Source organism: Kogia breviceps, chromosome 4 (assembly GCF_026419965.1).
Source record: "Kogia breviceps isolate mKogBre1 chromosome 4, mKogBre1 haplotype 1, whole genome shotgun sequence".
In the NCBI taxonomy this organism is placed as follows: Eukaryota; Metazoa; Chordata; class Mammalia; order Artiodactyla; family Physeteridae; genus Kogia; species Kogia breviceps.
Window position 1 is genome coordinate 58937808 of NC_081313.1, and position 14784 is coordinate 58952591.

Sequence of the window (14784 nt, forward strand, 5' to 3'; positions counted from 1 at the left end):
ACAAAAACTATAAATGGTCAATATTAAAACATGCCTAGCCTTGGTATTCTTCAAAAATGCAAATTAAAATAATCAGATATGTTTTATTCACCAGTTTGGCAAAGACTGCATATGTCCTGTGTTGGATCTAGAGAGAAAAAGTCATCTATTTCAGGAGGCAATGTATGTCAAGGTCTGACATGTGCTCATCCTTTAAAGCAAATATAACTTTAGTTAGTTACTCTAAGGAAATAATCAGAAAAGTAGGCAAAGATATAATACTGAGAAACATCAAACATAATCAAATCATTATATACGGGTACATTCATACAATGGAATAAAAGTAGCAATTTAACAGGCTGAGGTAGATCAATATAACAAAGAAATAATACATGTATTGTAATACTAATTATGAAAAAAGATATATATATTGGTATGCAAAAGTCTAGAAAGAAACACAAATACTAAACACTGCCAATTGTTGGGAGTGGAATGACAGGGAAGAGAAGGGGATGGGATCTTTCACTTTCTACACTATATAATTTTACATTTTAAAAATATACTTTTAAAAATTAGCAAAAATAATTAAGGTCTATCCATTTGGGGAAGGGAAGGGAAAAAACTTGGTTGGAATAGTGAAACAAGATCTCTAACTTCTTCCTAGTGTCATTTTATATATCATAAGAACACATTCTGGAGACCAATATTACACACTATCCCTTCCAATTACATGTAGGAAAAACTACTCCAAGATGAAACTGTAATTTGCCACCGGGGTATCAGGTGAGAGGAAGTACTGTGAAGACTTTGTGAACTATAGTGGGCTTGAACTACGCAGGTCCACTTAAACGAGGATTTTTTTTTTTTTTTTTTTTTTTTTTTTGCGGTACACGGGCCTCTCTGTTGTGGCCTCTCCCGTTGCAGGGCACAGGCTCCGGACGTGCAGGCTCAGCGGCCATGGCTCACGGGCCTAGCCGCTCCGCGGCATGTGGGATCTTCCCGGACCGGGGCACGAACCCATGTCCCCTGCGTCGGCAGGCGGACTCTCAACCACTGTGCCACCAGGGAAGCCCTAAACGAGGATTTTTTTTTAATAGACATACATCTGGTCCTCCATATCCATGGGTATGGCGTCCACAGATTCCACCAACCGCAGACCATATCGCGTACTATGTTTACAATCTGCGGCTGGTGGAATTTGTGGATGTGCAATCCACAGATAGGGAGGGCCAACTATGGGACTTGAGAATCTGAGGATCTGGGTGTATACAGGGGTTCCTGGAATCAATCCTCCATCGATACCAAGGGACAAGTGTATACACACAAGAATATGTTCATGATGTTTAGAAGATTTTCCTTCCATTCTACACCTATTTCCAGACATCCTCCAATAAAAAGTGGCTCACAGGAAGAAATCATAAAAGGAAATAACCTACAATTTGAACAGCTACTGCAGAATTGATCTTTTTGAACTATAACAATTAGTGACAGATTTTTCCAGAAGTGCTTAAATTGATCTAGAAGTGGACTTAGGAGGTTTGGAGAATTTGTAAGTGAAAGGCTCTTTTTAAAAAAATATATACCAAGGATATTTGTACCTTAATTTTAGTCAGAAAGAATCAGACTGATTATTAAAAAGTATTATTTACTTTTGCAAATAGGAAAGTTCAGGGTTAAGCAGGAGATTTTGGGGGGCAGAATTGCTATTCGAGTGCCACTTCCAAAACTCAGTAGTCCTCTCTAAGAGTCGTAAACATCTTCCAGAAGTTACAATCCCCATTGCTATCCTTATAAAATAACAGATTTTAAGGTCTATTACAGATGCCTGTAAGAAACTAACTCCGTGTAAAGTTAAAGAATAAGACTAAATATAAAGGAGAAGTTAATGGAATAATCATACTTGGAAAATTAAAGGAACTACTTAGAGAAAAGAATTATTTCTCACCTTTGCATGTTCTACTTATACCAGGATGGAGACTGAACTCAGATCTACGAGATGTGTCTTGATTAAAGATCAACCTTTCAAACATAAGAAAAGAAGGTACAGATGTTATGATGTTTCCTAAACAAAGACTAACAAATCAACTGTCATCTTTTGGAAATTTTTTTCCAGCTTTATCGAGATATAATTGACATACAACATTGTGCAAGTTTAAGGTGTACAATATGATGATATATTGCATATACTGCAAAATGATTAAGTGGATAAACTTTTAACATGGTTCAATGTAAACTACTCATAAAAATTATAATTTGTTAAAATTCTTAGTTACACCACTATTATATTCTATTTCAAAGTATTTTTTTTCAGAAATGTAGCCTTTAATTTAAAACTTATCCAAGATGAAAAATAAAGACTTATTCATGTGGTCATGTTCATTTTTACAAATATTCTGTTATTTTTGGATATTTTGGAGTAAGGGACAAATATCAATATAGTTTTTGAACATAAGTGAAATGAGATTTGAAGGACCAGTGCTGTTGGGTTTTTTCCTTCACCTTTCTCTATACCACAGAGAATATAAGATTAAAATCCCAGGGTTAAGTCTGAGTGTATATTTTCAGAACATACAATTACAGAACTTTATTTTGGATTCACTTCTTACTATGCTCTTGGCAGCACCAAGGTAAAGAGAGAAGACAGTCCTTCTCAAGAAGCTTCAAATCTGGCGAGGGATACAAATAGCAATGATATAGCATGGTGAGTATGCTACTAGGCAGACCTAAGTGTTTATTTCTTCTGCCTAAAAAACCTTTACAGAATGAAAAAACAGGCAAAGGACTTGAATAGGCATTTCTCCAAAGAGGATATACAAATAGCCAGTAAGTACATGAAAAGATGTTCAACAGGGCTTCCCTGGTGGCGCAGTGGTTGAGAATCTGCCTGCTGATGCAGGCGACATGGGTTCGTGCCCCGGTCTGGGAAGATCCCACATGCCGCGGAGCGGCTGGGCCCGTGAGCCATGGCCGCTGGGTTGCGCGTCTGGAGCCTGTGCTCCGCAACGGGAGAGGCCACAACAGTGAGAGGCCCGCGTACCACAAAAAAAAAAAAAAAAAAAAAAAAAAAAAAGATGCTCAGCAATACTAAACATTAGGGAAATGTAAATCAAAACCACAATGAGATACTACTTCACACCAGCCAAAAAACAAAACAAAAAACAGAAAATAACAAGTGTGGCAAGGATATAGAGAAACTGGAACTCTTGTACATTCTACTGGGAATATAAAATGATACAGCCACTGTGAAAAACAGTTTGGTGGGTTCTCAAAAATTAGACATAAAACTACCATTTGATCCAGTAATTCCATTTCTGGGTATGTACACAAAATAACTGAAATCAGGGACCTAATTTGTACACCCATATTCATAGAAACATTATTCACAATAGCTAAAAGGTGGAATTAACAAGTATCCATCGACAGATGAGTGGATAAACAAAATGTGGTACAGACATACAGTGGACTGTTTTTCAGCCTTAAAAAGGAAGGAACTACTGATAACATGCTACAACATGGATAGACCTTAGAGACATCATACTAAGTGAAATAAGCCAGACACAAAAGAACAAAAATGGTATAATTCCACTTACATGAGGTATCTAGAGGAGTCAGATTCATAGAAAGTAGAATGGTATTTGCCAGAGGCTGAAGGCACGAAAGAATGGGGAGCTATTATTATTTAAAGGGTACACAGAGTGTCAGCCTGGGAAGATGAAAAAATTCTAGAGATAACTAGTAGTGATGGTTGTATAACAATGTGAATATACTTAATGCCATTGAATTATACACTTAAAAATGGTAAAAATGCTAAATTCTATGTTATATATAACTTACCACAATAAAAAAATGTTTAAAAATCTTTCCAGAATCCAGGAATGTAACAATGTACTAAGGCATAAATATATGATTTGGAACTAGGGGTTTTTTGGTTTATTTACTTACTCATTTTGCTTTTTACTTTTTTAAATGGAAAATTACAAACATCAACAAATAACAGAGACAACAGTATACTCATCGTCTAGGTGCAACAATTAGCAGTACACAGCCAACCCTGCGTCCTCTGTGATCTCTCTGCCATCCTCTCTACCCACTGTGAGTCTCCCACTGGATTATTTTTAAAGCAAATCCTGGACATATTATTCCATTTCATCTGGAAATATTTCAGTATTCAACTTTAAAAGATAAGGACTCTTCAAACGTAACCGTAATAATCACACCTTTAAAAAAACAGCCAAAATTTCATACCTAAAAAAAAGTCAATAATTCCTTAATATTATTAAATTTACAGTCTATAGTAAGCAGCTTCTATAATGGCTCCTGGTATTTATGCCCTTGTATATGGTATTTATCCTTGAGTATGGACTGGATCCAGTGACTCTTCTTTTTTTTTTTTTTTTTTTTTAATTTTTATTCGTTTATTTATTTATTTATTTTTTAACATCTTTGAGTATAACTGTTTTACAATAGTGTGTTAGTTTCTCCTTTACAACAAAGTGAATCAGTTATACATATACATATGTTCCCATAACTCTTCCCTCTTGTGTCACCCTCCCTCCCACCCTCCCTATCCCACCCCTCTAGGTGGTCAAAAAGCACAGAGGTGAACTCCCTGTGCTATGCTGCAGCTTCCCACTACCTATCTAATTTACATTTGGTAGTGTGTATATGTCCCTGCCACTCTCTCACATCATCACAGCTTACCCTTCCCCCTCCCCATATCCTCAAGTCCATGCTCTAGTAGGTCTGTGTTTTATTCCCATCCTACCACTAATCTCTTCGACTCTTCTAACGAACAAAATACAGCAAATAGGTTGACATGTTCCTTCTGAAATTAGGTTACAAAAAGATAGTGGCTTCCATCTTACTCTTATTCTCTTGCTTCTTCCCTCTCATGGAAGCCAGCTTGCCATGTTGTGAAAGCCATTTGCAGAAGCCTATGTAGCAAGAAACTAAGGGAGGCCCCCAGTCAACAAAGAGGAACTAAGGACTCAGTTCAATAGCCAGAGAAGGAACTGAATCCTACAGTCACCATTTGGGAAGAAGATCTTTCTGAAGCCTTGAGATGAATGCAGCCTTCTGAGTCCTTGAAGCTGATGATCCAGTTAAGCCACTCCTGGATTCCTGAACTATAGAAACTACACAGTATGTTTATTGTTTTAAGCTGCTAGTAAGTTTTGGAGTAAGCTGTTACACAGCAATGTAAACTAATAAACAGATTATAGTCAGATTTCCCTGTCTCTTCTTACAGTTGTTTTATTCATATCAGGCTCCAAACAAGATGCACACATTGCATTTGGTTGTATGTCTCTTAAGTCTCTTTTAAAATCTATAAGTTATCCCCTTCCCTGCCCCTTACAATTTATTTGTTGAAGAAACTGAGTTGTTTTTCCTATAGAGTTTCCCACATTTTGGATTTGAAGACTGCATGTCATTTAACATGTTCCTCTGTCCTGTATATTTCCTGTAAACTGGTTATCATATATAGAGGTTTGATCTGATTCGAGTTCAATTTGGGAAGGCAATGTGTGTACTTCCTACAGGAGATAACAAAGAATGTGCTGAGAAAGGCAGTCTTGTGCATACAGTCTTTCAACCCCTGCTAGGGCTTGGGTCTGGAACACCTTCTTTTTTTTTTTTTTTTCAGTACATGGGCCCCTCACTGTTGTGGCCTCTCCCGTTGCGGAGCACAGGCTCCGGATGCACAGGCCCCGGATGCACAGGCCCAGCAGCCATGGCTCACGGGCCCAGCCGCTCCGCGGCATATGGGATCCTCCCGGACCGGGGCATGAACCCGTGTCCCCTGCATCGGCAGGCAGACTCTCAACCACTGCGCCACCAGGGAAGCCCTGGAACACCTTCTTACTAAAAGATAGTGTCCTCCCAGACTGTACTGGACTTACCACCTTGTATGGGAATCCCTTTCCCTGTTTAGACTCAGCGTGTACTCCTTTGTTCTGTTTAAATGTGTGTGTCATATGGCACCTGGCCAACACCACTGCTGTATATCCTTTGTGGGGAGAGGATGAAGTCCTTCGTTCTGTGGCACAAGAGGGGTGTTGGCAGGCCAATGGCCCAGCGTCAGCTGCAGAGAGTGACTGCTGGCCACGGGGGACTGATGCCCACTACTGAAGCTAATCTTGCTCTGTCTCTTCTCTTCTCTCCGTTTAACAGTTTTAAAAATAGTACTTGGCACCATTCTGTTTTAATCATTGGAGGAGCCCCTATTTGCCATATATTCTGACCAAAAATGTTGCTTTCTTTAGCTAATTTAATGTGATTATTAATTCTTTGTCTCCTTGTATTTTGCTATTTTCCCCTCTGCAACTGTATCCTTTAAAACAGGTATTTTCCATCTAGACAATTCACATGAAAATAGTGCTAGTCTATCTTAAGGGAAAGAATTAACACTCATCTTGCAGGGTAATTATGTTCAATTAGCCTTTTACTATATGCACTTATAATGTTCAGAGGACATGATTTGACCCGAACATATACCTAAATCCTGGTAATAATGAACTATCTTGTAAGGTGGTTCTGTTTAAATGTATTGAACAGGATTAGTTTGCGATATATCCCTTAATGTTATTGAGCAGTTAACATTTACAGGAGGCTGGGACAGAAATTAAGGATTAGTAAAAGGTTCCCAGGGCACATATAAGAAAAATGAATCCTGCCTCTTAGTAAACAAATCACAAGCAAACAAAACCTCACTAATCAGCAACTTATTTCTTACAGATTGGTAGCAACACTTACCAAGCCAAAAAAGGGACTGGATGCATTTTACAGTTTCAAGAGGGCTAGGACCAAGTCCAGGTCCTCAAAGTATTTTTCAGACACAGTTAACACCTGGCATCCTCATTCTTTGAAAGCCTTGCTTTATCTAATCCCAGTGGTCATCAAACCCTTTCTCAGATCTTAGCAAAAGCACCTTAATAGCTGCAACATTTAAGGATTATTTATGTATAACATTTTGCCTGTTGGGAGTCTCTGCTCTACTAGGACCTGTGCTCCTCATTCCAGTCAAAGTTGAGAGCTTGTGCATGAAAAACAGAATAAACTGCACATAAGCAAGCAAAGAAGATGGGTGGGAGGGAAGCAATGGTATTCAGCTCCAGCCATGCTTAGACTTTGTATTTCCATACCAATAAAAAGAACACTAAATTTTAACCTTGAGCTATATGAGATCTGAAAGAATGATGTTTCTCTGGCACTGCAGAGAAGCATTTAAAAGTGAATTAGGGGGAAAAAGAAGATTGGTCAGTCAAGATAGAGTAAGCCATCTATAGCCTAGTTCTCCACTCATTACAACTAAAAACTCTGGTAGATGGGACTTCTCTGGTGGCACAGTGGTTAAGACTACATGCTCCCAATGTAGGGGGCCCGGGTTTGATCCCTGATCAGGGAACTAGATCCCACATGCATGCCACAACTAAGGAGCCGATGAGCTGCAACTAAGGAGCCCGCGAGCCACAACTAAGGAGCCTGCCTGCTGCAACTAAGACCCAGTGCTACCAAATAAATAAATAAATAAATAAATAAATAAATAAAAGAAGACAGTGCCATCTATTAAAAAAATAAAAATAAAAACTCTGGTAGAATTTTTTCTTAAAAGCTACCTGAGCAATCTAAAAAGTAAACAATAGCAGGTAAACTGGGGACTGAAATTGAAATCTAAATAACAACTCTGGAGTAGGTGAGTCTCATGGTTTGCTTGGTTTTTTTGTTTTGTTTTTTGCTCCTTTTTTCTTTTTTTTGTCTCCAGCTTTGATCCTAGGCCTAAACCTAGAAGTGTACAGTGGACACAGACAGCAAAAACCTCTCCTATCTTTATCCAGAGAACTAGGGAAAGGGATCCCTGAATGCCGGAAGGTGTGGGGGGAATGTGCCTGAGTTTTCTTGTTTTCTCTCTTTAGCTTCAGAGCTATACTGCTACCAATCATGGTAGCTTGGGCACTTAAAACTCAAGAGAAAACCTGTCTCTCTCCTACTAGAGGAACCATACTCCCAAGAGTATGAAAAGAACCTCTTTTATTTTCTTCTCTTTTTCTTTCACTTTGCCCTGAAGGTGGCCCCAAGTGCAGGGAACTACTCTACAGTGAGAAGGCTAACACTGAAAGAAATCCATCTTTCTGGTCATACGAATCAACATGTGGGCATGGGGAGGGAAGGGTGCATGAGAATCCTAGAGAAAAGAGAGCAAGAAGGGGAATCACCTACTTCTGTATACGATCCAACGTAAGTGTGAGGCTCAACCCTGAGCTGTCCACATGTGGAGCAGATTCAGAAAGGTGTAACAAAGTCTTAGAGAATTGAACTATGATATTAACTACTGTCCAAATTCCAGATTAATCCCTGAGTGGTACATGAGTCAGACAGACTCAAACAGTAAAGTAAAGGCTTTACTCAAATAGTAAAGGCTTTGAAAATTGGACTGATGTAACCACCACCCACAGAAGGCAAAACAGAACATGCAGTCAGAACCTAATCAGATTGACTGCCTGTTACAACAAACAAAAATCAACTCCCTCTAGAGGATTTTAACAGGAACAAGAGTCCAAAACATAACATTCAAAATATACAGGATATAATCCAGAATTACTCAACATGCAAAGAAAAGGAAAATCTGACTAATTCTTGAGAGAAAAAATAACAGATGCCAATGCCCCAACCTCCCAAGCCCACATGTTGGAATTACAAGACAAAGACCTTAAAGCAGCTATTATAATAATTCTCTATTACATAAAGGTGAACATTTATCAATGGATGAAAACAATGAAGTTCTCAGCAGAGAAATAAAAACTGTAAAAGAGAATCTGATGGAAATTTTAGGAGATATAATTATAATATCTGAAATTTAAAATTCACTGGATGGTCTCAACAACAGAATGGAGATGACACAGGAAAAACTAAGTGAATCTTAAGATAAAGCAATAGAAATTATACAGTCTGAAGAACTAAGGGAGAAAAAACTCGAAAAAGTTATTAGAGCCTCAAGGATCTGGAGACTATCAAAAGGTCTACCATTCATGTCATTTAAAACCCCAGAAAGAGAGGAGAAAAAGATTGGTACATAAAAATATATATGAAGAAATCATGACAGAAAACTTCCCAAATTTGGTGAAAGATATGTTTATAGATTCGAGAAGCAGTGAACTCCGAACAGGAAAGACACAAATAAAATCATTACCAGAAACATCATAATCAAACTGCTGAAAACGAAAGACAGTGGGGGAAATGAAAGCAGACAGATTAAAAAAGGATGATATATCACACAAATGGAAATAGTGATTTAAATGGGGAGGGAGGGGCTTGACTACAAGGAACAGGGCAGCACAAAGGAGTTTTTTTTGTTTTTTTGGCATAACAGAACTGTTCTGGATATTGAGTGTAGTGGTTGTTATAAGACTCCAGGTACCAGTCAAAATGGTCCCTGTACACCAATAAGAGCAAATATTACTGTTTCTATATATAAAAGAGCCAAAAATCTGGATATCATCCTTTACTGCTGCCCGCCCTCATCCTCCATATCTCATGAATCACCATCTCCTGCCAAATTTACTTTCTAAAGACTTCTCAGATTTGTCCTTTTCCCTCTATTTCCACTGTTTCTGCCTAGTTGAGCTCTCATCATCCCAGTCTGTTACTACTTTGATCCCAAAGCTAACCCCTATAGCCTTGCTTTGCAAAAGGTGATCCCTGGTCTAATAGTACCAACTTTAACCTGGACACTTGCTAGAAATGCAGAATCTCAAAACCCCAGCCTCGAACTCCTGAGTTGGAATCCACCTTGTAACAGAATTCTGAAGTGATTTATAAGGAATTCCTAACTTTCATTAAAATTTGCAAAGCCCTACTCTAGGGCTTGCGTGAGTGAATGAAAATCTGATTATGCTGCTCCTCCACTTAACATCTTACAAGCTCCCTACCGGGACACACACAGGATGTAAGAGGCCTCACGTGACCTTACTGTACCTTCCTATCCAGGCTCATCTTTCACCACACCCATCTCACCATTTAACACTTCAGTAACACCCAACTGTTTGCACATTCCAACACACATAACACGATGCTATGTCCCACCATTACACCTTTACCCATGCATGCAGTTCCCTTGGCCTGAAAACCTCCTCTCCTTCATCTGACAAATTCCTACCCACCTTCGAGCCTCTACCGAGAAGTCAACCCTGGCAAACTCTGATGACCACCTAGGTTGAGGTAAGCATCCTTCTGGGCTCCTAAACCAGCCTGGGCATCCTTCCTACCCTGACTTCCCACATTACATTGAAATTATCTGTTTACGTCTTTCCTGGCCTGTAGGTTTCTCAGAGTCAGTGGCCTCATCTCTTTTATCTTCTCCGTGTCCAGCACAGGGAACGAGATATGTTTTGATGAACGGAACTACCATCTTCTCTTGATTCTTATAAAACTATCCGTTTCCAGTTTGGTAGTAACCAGTTCCCCCTTCACACATTCTCTTCCTCAGAGAAAGTATACTAACCGTCTCCTGGACCTGAGCTACGAGTCGCTGGAAGCAAAATGGACTTGAGGGGTTTAGCCCCACGACTGTTTTGCCAGGCTTCCCCGGTGGCGCAGTAGTTGAGAGTCCGCCTGCCGATGCAGGAGACATGGGTTCGTGCCCTGGTTCGGGAGTATCCCACATGCCGCGGAGCGGCTGGGCCCGTGAGCCATGGCCGCTGAGCCTGCGCGTCCGGAGCCTGTGCTCCGCAACGGGAGAGGCCACAACAGTGAGAGGCCCGCGTAATGGGGGAGGGGGGGAGAGACCGTTTTGCCTATGCAAAAAAGCCCCAGGCTAAGAAAGAAGGCTTTTAAAAAATGTCAGAAAGCCACCTGCTATACAGCTCATTCAGTGCTAAGCTGGGGAAGGGCTGGGGGGCAGTTGCGGTCTTCTGTATCTGCGAAATTCTGAGCTCAGGCCTGGCTGCCCACGAAGCCCTATTCCCGTCCGCACGCAGACGTTCGGCTGGTAACAAGTTCTCCTCAACCCTCAGAGGGCCACCCGCCGCCAGAGCCCAGGCACAATGGCGGTCACCTTCTCCAGGGCAACTCTTCTTCTTCCTGGTCGCTCTCCGTCACCGATGCCTCGATCACCGTTTCATCACTGTCCCAGTCTGGGGCCTGGGCACCTTCCTCCATCTCCGCCTCGAACTCGAAGTCTTTTTTATCCTCTTTCTCTAACTCCTCCATTCCCCAAAAAATAAAAAAATAAAAATAAAAATAATTGTTAAATTTGCTGTGAGGGCCAGGAGAAATTGTGAATTCAGAACAAAACTGGTGACGGGAGCCCGGTGCGCTACGCGGGCACACACCGCGGGGCCGGAGAGCGTCGCGGGGAAGGCGGGCCAGCGCGGAGGCCTGACCCCACGCCGCCGGCAGGGGGAGCCGCGCGCCGCTTGTCTGACCCGCGCGCCGCACGTCGGCCCAGCCACCCCGCTCTCGTGGCCGGAAGTGGCCCGAAGTGGCCGGGCGCGCACTGGCGCGCCCAGGGTTTCCGGGCGATCTGGGGTGTGGCCGGCTACCACACCCGCCTTCCGCACTTTTGCTTTGTGGCTGGGCGGTGGGGGGACTAGAGCTGCGGCCGCGGGGATCGGAAAGGAAGCGTTGCCGCAGACGGACTGAAAGCCGAGCCCACCTAACGCTTCCGGCAGCGAGGGAGAGCTGGGTCACGTGCCGTTCAGCTAGCTCATCTCGGGCTTGTGAGACGCAGACCGGGAAAGAACTGTCAGCTCTGCTAGACATTTCTGAAACCAGAATGTGGTCTTAGCCCCGAAGAGTGTTTTTGAGTCCGCCAAGTGCTGCCTTTGTCCTTAATCCCTTTGACATCCCTTCCCCAAGAGTCCCCCTGAGGTAAGCAAAACAAAAATGTTAATCAGAAGTTTTTAGATGATCTAACTGGTATGTTTTATACTTGTTTTTTCCTCAACTCTTTGGTTACGCTGGAATACAGATTGTGTTGGAAAGGCAGGTTAAATGCCTTATATTTTCCCTTTATTACTTTTTATAATAATATTGGTGCCTAGCAGCCTCCTACAGTAACCAAATATTATTTTTAAATGAAGTGACTACATTCTTATATATTTGATTTCAGTCTCTTTGCAAGTTTTAAATTCAAACACATTCGAAACAAAGCCAAGTGAGCTCCACCTCCAAAGTGAGAGGACGATTCCAATAAGACAGACCCTTTCTGCATAGCAAGTTTTTAGTACTCACTTTGGAATCTACAGGGTCCAAGCACATATTGGGTCTTTAATGGTTTGTCAAATAAATGGAAGAAACTAGGGTTTTCTGACTCCTCAATTTACTGTCCTTTTCAGTACATGGAGTGACTTTGCCATACTTATTATTATTTTACTATTTTTAAAATTTTAACTTTGTATTGGAGTAGAGTTGATTAACAATGTTAGTTTCAGGTGTACAGCAATGTGATTCAGTTATACATATGCATGTATCTGTTCTTTTTCAAATTCTTTTCCCATTTATGTTATTACAGAGTATTGAGCAGAGTTCCCTGTGCACTTTACTATTTAGACCATATTTAAGCCACTGCTGTTTAAAACACTTGGTTCGTGGTTGTCTTTTAAACTTACTTGATTCTGGGTGTGGAGGAAAGGAAACCCTCCTACAACTGTTGATGGGAATGTAAATTGGTGCAGCCACTATGGGAAACAGTGTGGAGGTTCCTTAAAAAACTAAAACTAGAGCTACCATATGATCCAGCAGTCCCACTCCTGGGCGTATATCTGGAAAAGACAAAAACTCTAATTTAGAAAGAGTCATGTACCCCAGTGTTCATAGCAGCACTATTTATAATAGCCAAGACATGGAAGCAACTGAAGTGTCCATCCACAGATAAATGGATAAAGATGTGGTGTATATATATGATGGAATATTACTAAGTCATAAAAAATGAAGTATGTATAACTGATTCACTTTGTTGTAAAGCAGAAACTAACACACCATTATAAAGCAATTATACTCCAATAAAGATGTTAAAAAAAAGAATGAAGTATTGCCATTTGCAGCATCATGGATGGACCTAAAAAATATCACACTAAGCGAAGTAAGCCGGAGAAAGACAAATATTATATATCACTTATATGTGGAAAAATAATACAAATGAATTTATTTACAAAACAGAAACAGACTCATAGACATAGAAAACAAACTTACTGTTACCAAAGGGGCAGGGGGGGTAAATTAGGATTATGGGATTAACAGATACACACTATGATATATAAAGTAGATAAACAACAAGGATTTGCTGTATAGCATGAGGAACTATATTCAATATCCTGTAATAACCTACAATGGAAAAGAATCTGAAAAAATATATATATATAACTGAATCACTCTGCTGTACACCTGAAACTAACACAATATTATAAATCAACTATACTTCAATAAAAATAAAAAAACCTACAGTTAATATACAAAAAATAAAAAATAAACTTATTTGAATATTCCTCACCTCAACTCTATAAATGAGGCAGAACAGTAATAAATATGCAAAGAACTAGACCTCTGTGTTTTTTACACCTCTCCACCTATATATCCTCAAAAAAAAAAAAAAAGAATGGACTGTTTAAAATTTAGGACTGTTTAAAACAGTCCTAAGTTCCCAGGTGAAAAGCTGATGGGGAATTTTGTAACAGGTAGATCAGGCTGACAACATTACATCCACTGATAATCTTAACATATCACTAAAAGTGAGACAACCAATTACGTTCCTCCAGCATGATGCAATAGGAATAAATGGTGCTACCTATGAAGTGTTCTAAGCCCCCATGAAAGTTAAAAACCTGAATCTAATCAAGACTCTAGATCTAACTATCAGTTATTTATAGGAGGGGGGAAGGTGGAAAAGCAGAGAAATGTGTTAACACCAGGAATATAAAATTAACCAAATCTAGAATGTGGGAAATTCAATAGGACAAATGACCTGGTTTCTTTCAACAATTTAATACCATGGGGTAAAAAAGAGGGAATGGGAACTCTTTTAGATTTAAAGAGTCCCTAAGAATAGGGGAGAAATTCAAGTAGTTAAAAAGGAAAATTGATTGTTAGTATAAATACTAACACATAGTGAATTAGTCAGAAAACCTTGAGAAGAGCATTATATTCTTTTTAAACCAACAAATATCTGTAAAAAATTGATGAATATGAGGCAGAATACAATTAAGTTAGATTATATCAAAATTTGAATCTTTGAGGAATAATATTGTGTAGTAAATTATAAAATGAAACCAAGTAATCCTTCAGAACTATAATTAAATTTTCATTGCTTGATTTCCATTTAGACTTTAAGTCTTTCAAGAAAAAGTTCTATTTGGGAATTCTTTACTTGTTTTAAAGGTGAATTAAAAGTAGAAGGCCAGCTTTGCCACCTCAGATTTTCATTAGGAAGGAAAATGCTAAAATCATACCAATAGCCCATATGCTATACCACAAATGCTCGTGAGGCTCAGTGCCCTGAAGGAGGGCTGGGAATTAGGGCCCTTCCCTTTCTGGCCTCGCCTTCTAATGGATGAGGCAGACAACAAACAAGTACATAAATAAATGAGATAATTCAGAGAGTGATGTGTGCCTGAAAGAAATAAAGAGGCTACTGATTAGAGAACATGGTCAGAGATCACCTCTCTGAAGAGGTGACATTTGACCTAAGACTTAAAGAATTTACATAAGTGCACAGGCCCTGAGACATCCCAGGAGGCTTCTGTGCCAGAAACTGGGGAGTCAGAGGAGAGTGGTGTAAGATGAGGACTCAGGCACTAAGCAGGAAGTGGAGTA

At 39.9% G+C, this 14784-nt stretch overlaps 2 protein-coding genes across 2 annotated transcripts in view; one reads left to right on the forward strand and one right to left on the reverse strand.

Annotated features, from left to right (window-relative positions):
* Positions 1 to 11175, reverse strand: part of ANKRD31 (ankyrin repeat domain 31) — a 131729-nt gene extending 120554 nt beyond the window's left edge. The window contains exons 1-2 of the mRNA XM_059062738.2: positions 11030 to 11175; positions 1925 to 1998 (exon numbers count right to left, since the gene is read on the reverse strand). Coding sequence (XP_058918721.1) covers positions 1925 to 1998; positions 11030 to 11133 — 178 coding nt within the window. The 5' untranslated portion in view covers positions 11134 to 11175. The remainder of the gene's footprint in view (positions 1 to 1924; positions 1999 to 11029) is intronic.
* A 260-nt stretch (positions 11176 to 11435) lies between these two features.
* HMGCR (3-hydroxy-3-methylglutaryl-CoA reductase) overlaps positions 11436 to 14784 on the forward strand; it is a 77611-nt gene continuing 74262 nt past the window's right edge. Inside the window, exon 1 of the mRNA XM_059062741.2 lies at positions 11436 to 11844. The gene's annotated coding sequence lies outside the window, so the exon portion shown is untranslated. The remainder of the gene's footprint in view (positions 11845 to 14784) is intronic.